Here is a 12,457-nt window from a genome sequence, read left to right as displayed (position 1 = left end):
TGAGTTGCTGTAGTGTAAGAACCTCATTAAAATCGACACTTTTGGAGAAGGTGCTGTAATTTTTGGAAAGAACAATGATGGATAGATGATGACGGGTATGTTTGAACAAACATCCGAAAAGTAAATGATGAGTCTACTTTCCATTGGCTATCAATATGAATGATTCATCACTGATGAATCGCAGAGGTAGAGGCCTGGTATATTTCAAAGTTCTGATGTAGTGCATGATATTTACATGTATATTCACACCGGAAAGATGTAATGGGAAGGGAATGGAGTTATTGTAATAATTGCTCATAAAACTCAACACTGGAAATGTGATTCTACTCTGAGTCTGATTAAGGATCGACTTCTTTCCGGGACAATGTTCATTGGGAGTATAGAGATATTGTCGACGCAGCGAGAAGGTCTTCGTGGTAGAATACTACGTAGCCAAAGTATTTCTCCTATGGACTGGGACAAGATCGGAATTGTGAACTTGGGGTTAGCTTCAGATGACTTGTGGGTAATGACTTGGAATGAGGAAGATGGACTGGGACTATGCTTGAACAAATAATGATAATGTCAACAGTAACAGTTGTGGCCAGTCGGCAGTAAACGAAGAGTAATGATGGGATGGTTTTAAAACACCAAGTATCGGCTGAACTGGGAGATCTTCCAAGTGTATACCAGACTTGTCTCATCTACTCGGGTTTGTAGCAGTTGTATGGTTAAAGATACTAAGAACTTAGGAGAGGCGATAGACAGTAAGGAAGCTTGGTCTTTATAATTCTGTCAGGGAACTGCACGCAGGATTTGGATGGGATGGAGATACGAATGAAATGGTATCACTTTGACCATACATAACACCTATCACCAAGACCAATGAACATGGAGCTAACAGAGTGAATCATCAATGTAGCTTCTATTTATCTTTTGTCTGTGACGAGATGAAGAGGTCTCATGTAACTCTAAACCTAGGGCGGTTCTCGAAATGTTTGATGAATCGACTGGCATGATCGGGCTGAAGATGTTAAGACGATGTCATGAGAAGTTGGTGAATGCAATATTAGAAAGTTGAATATACCACTAAAGATTAGACATATAGACCGGAGGCGTATACCAAAATGTTAGCAACGATAACCCGGTAAAACAATCATGCCAACTGAGACTGGCAGTGACTAAACCAGCTACACCCATTGGTGATGTGACACTATATCTACTGTTTATCGCACAAACTCATCTAAGGGCCAGCTTTTGACAAGACCTAGTCCTCCCGATAATTTGGAAAGGGGATGTTGATCTCAAGCGCTGTATTATATACTTCGGGTCTTCATCTACCTCGACTTGAGATGATGGAACACTAGCACAAAGATTCATAAAAACTCATCCTCTTTCTGGGTCCACCAAACGTGCATATCTCCAACCAAGATTTCCCAAAAGCCACTCTTCCATCATGGCATAATTGACATAAAATTCCGACGTGCAACAAAAGCACCTTATCACTCCCACTCGAGTCTAGATACCTTCAAAACTAACGTATATTTCCTTATTCGGTATCTTTTACATATTCTCCATGACCTGTGTGATCCTACCCATCACATGCATGACCCGAAGTGGTAAGAAGCCTCAGTGAGTAATCACATTTATGACCCAACTAACGTGGTTCATATGCGAGAGCGATCAGATTGTTGGAGCTAATGGTGGGATGAAGAAGGAACTGTTCGAATGGTGGCCTGTGCCTTCCTAAAAAGGTATCGTCCGATGCGTGGGAGGAAGGTGCCAGCCATGTTATGAGCTTGCTTGCAATTGATCATATTTCACGTGAAGGGGTAGAGTAGAGTAGAGATGTAATGTGTAATGTGATCAAAGATCGGATAATAACGAAGGCAGGATTGATACATAACGACGCAATGGTTTGGGTAAAAGTGTCTGACTGTTGGACTGCTGATGTGCATCTACACTCCCGTTCATTTTTGATGTGATAGAGGATTGTGCTTGATCCTTTGATACCAAAATTCGATAACTTTATGTTACACAGTGTATACTTTCTGTTGGAAAACGAGAACTGTGGAGCATGTACGATACGATACGCATGGGTATAAAATCGAAGTGTGCTTCCGAGCAATGTCTTGCCGCTGAGATATCACACGCAAACAAATGGATCTCACATCAAAGCAACATCTTTTTCTGGGAAAGAAACTTTTCCGCCAGATATCCACTGTTCCCACCGGCAACTCAAAATAAGCAATCCGTGCAGATGACGTTGCTGTCGAGTCAAGCCAAACTCCACAATGACACTGCATCTGCATATTCATTTGGAGCTTCTCAATAGCCGCTTAAAACTAGCTGATGACCGGCAGATACTTGCATGATTAGAACCTTTATATTCTCACGAGACTCCACAAACCGCTGCTTTTATGATGGAAGTGATAGAGTGGTGTGAGCACCCCGCCAAGGAAGGAGTAAATCGTACATTAAAATACATACATTCCTTTCAACTTCCAAGGATCTGTGTCTGAAAAATTGTTTATTGTTGAGCTTAAACGGAGATCTTGAGTATTCATTTTGGATATGGATTAAGGCGTCGAGTATCGATTGCTGGAATCGATTTGAGATAATACGTAGGGTTTTATCATTTGCTTCGGTTTGTGATGTGAGAAGTTTTGGTGGTTCAATACAGATGAAAATCGGTTTTAACAATCATTGAGGTGTACACTTGTCGGCGCTCGGCTAGTCACATGACTGAGCTAGCCACTTCAATATCAGATTCACTAAAACTACGCCAAACATGTTATATTGTCATACGACAAATCTCTGTGATGAGTGATGAGTGATGAGGACAGAGGATAATTATTACCAAATACTGTCTATTTTCATTACTTGAAGATCATGAAATTGATGGCAGATGCCATCAAGACCCGCGGATCAAACATCTATCAAACTCAATCGCGCCCGATGGAATGAATCTCACACACGTGTGTGTATGAGTATGCTCACTTTGCCCATTTCTCGGTTTGAGACTCATCAAAATTTCTCTGTCGAGTATAGGTTTTTTAAGCAAATTGGGATACAATTCGTTACAAATAAATCACTATAAATGTCTTCATATTGCTACCCTCAGCCCTTAGTCAGATAGCCGGCAAACTCCTCAATTATTTCTAGTCTCCTCGCTCTCATAGTTCAGATCTTCAAATCTCACAAATTAGCTCCAGCGACCTCAATTTGCCTTGCGGCCTTCCTCTAAAGTCAGGGATATCATCTCGCCAAAAACAGTGTTCCAAGTCGATTTTTTGTCCCCCTATATACAAACAACTACTTTCTTTGAAATTTCATATATACCTCAAACATGTTTCCCATCGAAGCATGCAATAAGCTTATCTACATATATCTCGAGCAAAGAGTAACACTACTACCGCTACCACTAGATTCCGCCAATTTCATTGGTATCCCCCCCCCCCCCCCTCTTCTAGACAGACTCAGCCTCCCTTTCAAAGCAACACATCTCATAAAAATGCTTAATCTTGCAATCATGCCACAATGTACCCATCAATGGCCTTGATTCCTCTTAATTCATCCATATATAACCTCTCAAACGCGTTGAAATGGCCTCTTGTATACATCTTTCTAGTCGATTTGTAAGCCATGAGGTGGTCTTTAAGGTCAGGAAGGGAAGGGAGGGGGGTAAGTGGGAGGGGGTTAAGTAAATATGTCTTTGCGTAGCATCTCGAGACAATTGTGCTCTTCCAAGATGTACTCAAAATATTTATAAACACGGTTCTTTTGGAGTGGTCTTTGACCATTGGTTTCGAGAATGAAGCCTAGAATCAAGGGGATTGTTGGTTGGGAGAGAAAGAAGACATATATGCAACATTCAAACGAAGCTGATCTCCTGGCTACTAGAACCATGAAGAAGTCACTGTCTAGACTTTCTCTAACTTTGTAACACTTTGAGATATCAGAGATAATATTTCAGGGGCTTCTTCCCGCAACAGATCATGGGTCTACAACACCTCCAACCAGCATGGCAGAAAGGGTAAAACCAGCTAGCGAGCTGACTTCTGAAGAGAAAGTCAAACTCATGAATTGGTTCCTACAAGCCGACCCAGTTCTCAAATTCGAGACCGAGATTGTGGCCAAATGTATCGAAGACAGTACATTCCACCGGTTTATCCCCGTAACACCAAGCCGGAAAAAGTTTACATCGTCAAGGAAATGGGTTGTGAAATTTTACAAAAGGATATGGGACGAGGGGAAATTCATCAGTGCAACTCCGCAGCAGATTAATTTCAAGCATATTATGGAAACATGTACGATAAGAGGGAGAGGCACGAAGATGAAGCAAATTGAGATTAGGAATTCGAACCGGCCGAACAAGAGAAAAGCTTGGATTCCTAATACGATTGATATTCCCGACTATGTTGATGAGAGCGAGGTTGATGAAGGGGATGGGGACGGTCAAGAAAAAATTGCCGAGGGGGGAACGGGAGAGGGAACACTGGGGAGAAGTGCCGAGGGATCGGGAGGAATTAACAGCGGAAGTGATCAATCCTATGAGGAGGACGGAAGTCTCGCAACAGATGAGAGTGACAAAAAGAACAGCAATAATGGAAGCGGACAAGAAGAGACTAACGAGGAACAAGTTGGCGACGAAGATGCGAACAGAGCAAAAACCGACAATCAAAACCAAGCCAACATCACACAAATTCCCAAATCCAAGAAACGCGGACGTCGATCACCTGGCGAATCGAGCAGATCTAGTAGCGGAGGAACAGCGCAAGTTGAACACTCTGGTATGGGTGAGGTGGCATTGAAGGATCGCATGAAGAGTCCGAAGAAGAAACAGAAAACAAGGGATGTGCAAGACGCCGAGTTGAACAACGAGCAAGAGGTTGAGCTAGACGGCGAGCAAGAGGCTGGAGAAAACTCTGAGCTTTAGACATTGCGAGGAGGTAGACCATAGTAATAGCACATTATCACAGGGTTTTGAGATGTTGGTATATTTCATAATCTAAGTATTGAAATTCAAGGATTGTTCACCTAATTCCCCAAAAGTCAATCAAGACACTGAATAAACACGGAACTGTTATCTTAGGAAAATTACAGGTTGAAATCGTAGCTGCTTTTAAATTATCCTGGAGATTCTACCCAACTCGCTCATGGAAGCTAGAGGCCCGGGGAGAAATATGCATATCCTGATTTCGACTTTCCAATATCGACATCGCTACTTTCTGTGAGGAAGATTTGACATTCATATCACAGTGTGCATTTTGTGATATCTTTGCGTTCCTCACATGCGCAACATCGGATTCTTACACCATTCAGTGCTGGTGAATACGTGGAGTTCAAATATGGAAGATGTCACATTAAGAAGTAGGATTCGAAAGATGCTTGCGATGGTTCTAGTATGCGTGTGATGTGAGCAATTTATGCGCTTGTGATATAAAACAACTTTTCAGAAGAGGATACGAAGGTCAATTGATGCTATAGATTCATACATGATTGTTGATTTGATGCTACTACCCAGCATAGGATCGCAATACAAGAGAGCAATACCCCATGGGTTCCTACACCAATGTGTGTACCAGTACCGTATATTTCAATACTAACATACCTCGAAACGAAACGCGAAACAGACATGAAGATGTACAGCTAAATCCTTCCGCAGTATCTCTATCACCGTAGTATATTGCGGCGCAGAAAGGTCAATTATTCATGACAACACGATGAACCATCGAATCCACGAAGAACTTTCTTCCACCCCAAAAATAATGACCGCCTTTCAGAATCCCATCTGAACCCCAAACTGCAATCCCGTTGAACATCAAACGTGGGAAAATCCATCATTTTGCACAGAGGTATGTTTGACCCGTTCTCACTGCCACCTCCACGCCAACTTCAATCCCTCAACTGCCCTTCAACACCTCCTTCCACATGGTATGTAATCAACAAAGGATTGCACGGTGCACATTGACTCATCCTTCCATCTACAATGTACACGAGCCGCTCCTCCACATTCATCCCTTCCTTTATTGCGAAAAAAAAATGGATGGAATAAGCTTGACAAGAAATCAGATCTCAGATCCTACGTTTCGCGATATGCAACAAAAGAATTTTTGCTTCATTATTCAACCACTTATCTCATCTCATCAGTTGTTAAGTAAGCATTTCCAGATGCTACGAGATGGGGCGCAAAGTGAGATCCTAGCACGAATCAAACTTCAAGCGAAATCCTTCTCGTGTCGAGTGGATGTTTCGGGTAAGACGAGACATTCACATACGAACGTACAAAGGGAGAGAATACCGATATACTGTAGCTTTGCGGCGAGGTACGAAGGGGAAAATAACTGCCGATATTTCGTACAGTGAAGCTGCGAAATCATTTATGCAGTCTCTTTGAAGCCACAATTCAATCCGTGCAGGATGTGATTTAAGATGTTGATGTACAGAATGTCTGAGAGCTTTGCAAGTACACTGCTTTGACTTACCCATCTCATAGGGCAATTTTATAAAGACAACACTGCAGATACTAGTAAAATGTGGTAGCGAAGCCAACTTTTTGCAAATTGCGAAAAGCCAGTGAGCCACACTAGGTAGCTAACCTTCCTTTGTTTCGATCTTAAGGCGTGCGCAGATATACTCCCACTGACACTGACAATGGCACTACACACTGACATAAACAATCATGGTAGATGCATAGTTTACCAAAAGGAGATGCGGAACGACTTGCTAATAGTTACTTGCTATAGAATAATCTGATACAGTCTAGAAGAAAATGGTCAAAGGGAACTTCCTTTAAGATCCACCCGTGGACACCGGCGTTTCAAGCTCTGAAGTATGCTCTCTGAGGACCCTGCATAGTAAGCAAGACATTGTCGGATTGAAGTAGCTTCATTGAGTAGAGAAGGTAAAGCAAGAAAGAAAAGTGTAATTCCGCACAGATGGTCTGTCAGATCAGCATTACCTCAAGGCTCATGCTAGTCAAAAGAATGGAGCTATTTTGAGTATCTCAGTAGTCTCCGATGTCAGTGTTTCATCAGCATTTGGGCAGAGATGCCATCCGGCATGTGTTGTGGTCTATGGCAATTCTATATTTCCATCGAATCTGAAGATACAGATCCAGAAGTAACTCATTGGAGTACAACAGTTATAATTTAGACGCCGACATCGAGTTACCAGTCCAGCGAATACAGCTGAAGAAGATTTGCGGATAATTATAGAAGGAAGGTCGCTTTGGTGGTCTGCAGAAGCGCTACTGTAGTCACGAGGGCAGCACAACATTGGTATCTGATAGCCGGGGTAAAATGACAGCGAAGACCGACCGGTAGTAAGAGTGGCTTCAATACCGATCTTGGTGCTAAATTTGAATGGCGTTAACGCTTTTACACATCGATCCGTGAAAGATTCAATTAGTTGGGTATCTTGGGATTGGTGCTCGGTGAATCTAGATCTAAACAAATGAAGGGATGTAGATGCACTCCGTGTACATAGAAGCGGCAACGCGACGGGATGGGCGATCAATTTCCATAGAATGGAAAGAAAAGATGAGACAGCCGTGCCATTCTCTCCAATGAGAATTCTGAAGAGCTCAAGCTTCGATGTTTCATGCATACCTGCATTAATTTAACCCTGTTTAGACCAATATTCATTCACATTGCATTTTGGGGGAGAAAGAGCTAGCCAATTAGTGATGTATCAGATTCTTAAAGAGATGATGGAGAAAGATTGTGAGCCAATCGTTTAAAGATCACATATTTGGGAAAATGCAGTCAGCCATCTTCTTAATTTATGACTGCGGGCAGGTCCCATTCAGCAAGCGCTCGGCATTGACTTTTCTGCAGCAGTTGAATGCACCATACGATGTAAGATTGCATATGAGATAGACTCCATACTGAAATATCGAATAGCTGGAGCGACCTGATAGTCAAATGCTGAAATGTCAAAGCCTGAGAGATTAGTTGATTATCGTCGCACTTCGATTGAATCCTTCTTGATATTACCGAACTAGTCCAGTACGTGTGAGTGTGTACGTCCTTTTACGAAAGAAACAACTATCAGTACATCCATCATCTTGAACATCATCTTGGAAGCTTGGAACTTGGACTGAGGTAAGATCTTACGAAGGTGGGATTGTATGCATCTACCGAGTAGTCTATTTTCGGGATCACTGCATCGCATCGTATAGTGGAGTCCTGTGAGATGTTGTAGCACGGGAAATATGAAATATTGTGGGATTGGTTTGATACCATGGTGGTACATATATATCGTATGTATGTAAACGCCGAGTTTAATTGTTGAAGATACTCGAGTGGCTGGAAGAAGTCTAAGGGTAAGAATACTTCGCGCGTACCTGCCTTCTATGGTCCAATGCCTACCTACTTGCCTACCTAGTACTTTAAAATTCTTTCTTGGAATTTTAGGACATCGGGGATTTTGTTGCGAATCGTGGAAAAGCATTGGTAAGAGATGCTTGACACGATTTAGTGATGACCTTTGTAAAGTAAGTATAAAAACAATACAAACGGAGTGAAGATCATGGCTATCTATGCGGCCCGTATTTGGAGTCTACGGAGTATTGTTATCACGCCGCGAAATAAACTTTTGTATCCAGGAAGAAATCCTCAAGAAAAAAATGGGCGATACCCGTGATTGTCCAATGATCAATCATCATGTTGGTTTGATCGCTTATTCACCGGGTTCCCCTTCATCCATGATTCAAATTGAAGAAGCCATCACGAAAAAAAGGGTTTCCCTTGAACGAAGAGGTTGGATCTGTGGTTCCGTGATTGTCATAACAGGCAATACCTTGCTATAATTCAGATATATTTTGTGTAATCGAGTTTCAAGTTGATGATCAAACAGGCACCTCCAATTAGGCTTGATCTTGTAAGTTGTCTGGTTCGAAAGAATCCACATTCCTTGAAAGTAGACGTAGAAATTGAATCAAGAAATTCTCCCGAGAACCTGTGAAAACCTTCCATTTTCGATGGCGAGGTGCTTCCATTCCATACGGTTGTAATGGAATTTTGATCAGGTGAGTTTCAGATTTGCGATGTTTACCTCATTACATTTTGACCCTTGAGGTACGGCGCCATACTGTAGGTAGTAGATATGACAAGGTACATCCTGTGTGTCATTTTGTAGGTGCTTCAATGATGGCTTGCATTTGATATGTGCGGATTCATTGGAAGCATTAGAGGGGGTCTAGTTCAAAGCGCGCGCTGCTATAAGGTTATGCATTGATGGCGGGGAGTTATGACATGGGAAGATCTAGCTAATGATGAACGAGAAAACCAACATCAGTCAGTGAAGGCTACGATTGGATATTTTCAATATAATCGGAAATATGGGAGGCCACGCCACTGGAGATGGATGAGAAATATCGGTCGCTCAAGTCGGCCCACCGACTCCCAATTCGACCCAAGTGCTGTTGAAAATAGGAACATCAAAAACGATGCGAAAGCCGGCAATCTCAATTCAATGTATTCGTATGGTGTCGCATGAATTCATAGAGCTTTGTGATGAACATGTCAACCGTACCATCACCGTCCGATAGATCTGAAGCAGGGCTACGAAAGGATATTTCCAAGTTCGAAGACTACAAGAATAGAAAGATTGGCAGTCATTCACAAACCTCTCAACGGCTGCAAGGAGTCATTACGAAAAACAGTACCTGCAATTTTGAGGCCAACCGAGGTCTCCTCAGCGTCGTTTCACAATATCATATTTACCCCCCTATGGATACGACGGGCGCGGGATGACATACCAAGCATTTTCGTGACTCGCGGGTTGAATAATCCGTCGTTTTTGAAGCGGAGGTCGCATCGTTGGTCTCAACCACATGGATGGTATTCGTCAATTGTAGTCTGTCAAAAGCTTCGATCCTAGAAATTCACGGGTCTGCACACTGAGTAAGTTTGCCGTCATAGCAACGATCATCCAACGAGTTTGACGCTCAGATCGCGTGCTATCCACGCAGAGGCATTTACTTTTCGTTCTCGAAGCTGTCTATCTCCACGCTCGTCCATTCGGATTGCGGATGAGATGATTAGAAGTACGATGCTCCGGTACTTCTTCTGACCCTTATGATGAGAGGAAAGCCTTAGATCGGATCTAGTCAGATTGCAAGATAGTTAAGAATCTAATCACTCCCTCCTCAATTTTCTTCCAGCCAAGAGATTTGCCTCTCTGTCAACTTAACGCATGAATCTTCTTCTTAGGTCTTCCAATGTACCAATGTACTGCACTGACTAGATCATCTGTGCTTAGATATTAAAATGTCATAACGAATGTTTTTCGCCGCATCTATTGAACAGCACTTCCGTCAACAACGCCCCTCAGGATCTACTTCCTCCCCACGCAGAAAGGTGATTTATGCCAAACATGGTCTTCCCAGTTCTTATTCAAGATCAAATATAGAAACACGCTGTCTTCAGCTTCCTCAATTGCAAGTTCCGAGTCCCCAAGCGGTCGCACTAGCTCATTTTGTGATGTCTCTCTGGAAATTCAATTCTAAATCTCGTTCCCAGTTCGAATATTATTCCGCTCTCCCATGCCGATACGACCTCGGTGCTCCATTAACTAATGGGCCAACGACTATTAGATCATCATATCAATGAAAGAGCATTCCTTTCTGTGAGGTTCGACCGAGAAAGTAATTTGCATAGGGAGGAACCACAATTTTTACTCCCGATGCAAGAAGCATGGTCCAAATATGCAGATGGCAAGGTTACGCGGAGATTACATATCTAATGAGGTATATGAAGCCGATGCAAGTGGTGGCATAAGATTCAAGAAACAGCATAAATTATGTGAGCCTAGCAAGGGATGAAGGAGAAGCAAGAAAGGAAGAAGCATTTTCTTATCGAAAAGGCAGGTCGCAAGTGATGTGGAGAAACTCCAGAGATATATGTTTCGTATTCCATGAACTTAATGCTTTGAACTATTGTACCCAGTTTTTCAAATAATAATCGATTTTGCTTAACCTTGATCTAAAGTTCTAGAGTGAGCTTTGATCTGGATTGCTTGTAGGCCCACCCCAAAATCCTGGTGAATATGGTTGTGGGAGACAACCTTGAAACACAAATTTCCTGCCTTCCTCAGATGATGCACGAGAAACAAAGCCACCACCTTGAAAACGGCACAGTTACATAGAGATTCCTAGGAGTTGTACACCTCCATCGTCACCAATTCATTATTGGGGTTACGCTTACAGCACATTCGGTTATGCTTCGCCTCCTTGACATTCCCACCTCAATACTACATCTTGGATAAATCGGCAATGACATGAAAGAAAATGGACCGGTAGGTTGTATACATACTCAGTCCATGGATACGTGAGATCACATATCAGGAGAGAAAGCCACTCAATGGAGGAAAAAGGGAGCAGAAAACTAGAAACAAGCGCCAGGAGCAGATTGTGCCGCGTGCAGTCTCTACCCTTGATCGGAATACCTTCTCAAACACGAGGCCTGAGGTGATAGCATACCTAGGTACCATTGATTCTTGACAGGGCTCCAATCAAGCCACCGAGGAGACTTTTCACATTTGCCTTATTTTATGAAAATTAGACAGATGAGTGAGAGGGAGAGGGAGAGAGGGAGGCTTTTGGGAATGATAATAAGGGATAATAAGCCCAGATTTCATTGATAGAACCTCATGGATTTTGGAAAGGAAAATCAATCATTCCGTTATTATTTCTCTTTCTCAGGCTTCACAGATACAAGTATACAATGGGCGGGTAGAGAGTTGCACGAAAGGATGTAAATTTAGATGGAAGAATTAATTGGTTGAATCAGCAGCACAAGTCATGCTTTATTATCTGTCAGCTACTCTATACACTCTCGCGGGTGACACGAAAGTGGCACACACAATATATTCCCCATCAAAATTTTGGTGGGATTTTAGACTATATGTTTAGCCCCTAGCTAGCTTCATGATATATCAATATAAAATCTTAAAATAAATATTACAAAATATTTCGAATATAAGCTTTCTATAATATAATTTTTATTATCTTGAGATTATTATAGCAAAAGTTATAATCTATTAAATATTAGACTTATTTTGAATTTAAATATAATTTGTATTTAGAATTTAAAATATTTAGAAACTTCAACTAATTACAATTAATTTAATTCTTAATTTAAAATACTTAAAAAAACTTTATTTGAAAAATTAAAAAGTAATTTATAATATATATAAGATTTATCTATTATAACTTTGTATTATGTAATTAGTGTATATTAGAAAATTGATAATTTGAAAGAATTTTGATAAGAAATCCTTATCAAAATCTAATATTATTAATAAATTCAACAACTTCATAATTATATTAATAAATTATTTCAAATGATATTAAGATGTTAACATTTTCAAAATAATATTCGATATTTAAATATATTTCAAGCTTTAATATTATTATCTAAAAATTTGTTTTAATTTTTAAAATAGATATATAATCTTATAATTTTTAAAA

At 41.1% G+C, this 12,457-nt stretch overlaps 3 protein-coding genes across 3 annotated transcripts; all 3 read left to right on the top strand.

Moving 5' to 3' along the window:
• Positions 1-4,003: 4,003 nt before the first annotated feature.
• On the top strand, positions 4,004-4,918 carry EAF02_006810 (uncharacterized protein; the record flags this gene model as incomplete). Its single annotated transcript, XM_038902858.1, has 1 exon — positions 4,004-4,918. The coding sequence occupies one exon, from the start codon at positions 4,004-4,006 to the stop codon at positions 4,916-4,918; it is 915 nt and encodes a 304-aa protein (XP_038757179.1).
• A 4,588-nt stretch (positions 4,919-9,506) lies between these two features.
• Positions 9,507-9,740, top strand: EAF02_006809 (uncharacterized protein; the record flags this gene model as incomplete). The annotated part of the gene is made up of 1 exon (XM_038902857.1): positions 9,507-9,740. The coding sequence occupies one exon, from the start codon at positions 9,507-9,509 to the stop codon at positions 9,738-9,740; it is 234 nt and encodes a 77-aa protein (XP_038757178.1).
• A 528-nt stretch (positions 9,741-10,268) lies between these two features.
• EAF02_006808 (uncharacterized protein) lies at positions 10,269-10,598 on the top strand (the record flags this gene model as incomplete). Its single annotated transcript, XM_038902856.1, has 1 exon — positions 10,269-10,598. One exon carries the CDS (start codon positions 10,269-10,271, stop codon positions 10,596-10,598), a length of 330 nt encoding a protein of 109 aa, XP_038757177.1.
• Between the last annotated feature and the right edge of the window lie 1,859 nt (positions 10,599-12,457).

This window comes from Botrytis sinoallii (assembly GCF_014898435.1).
Source record: "Botrytis sinoallii strain Bc 23 chromosome Unknown BSIN_011, whole genome shotgun sequence".
NCBI classification, from domain to species: Eukaryota; Fungi; Ascomycota; class Leotiomycetes; order Helotiales; family Sclerotiniaceae; genus Botrytis; species Botrytis sinoallii.
The sequence above is the reverse complement of the archived record's forward strand: the minus strand, read 5'-3'. Positions and strand labels throughout refer to the sequence as shown.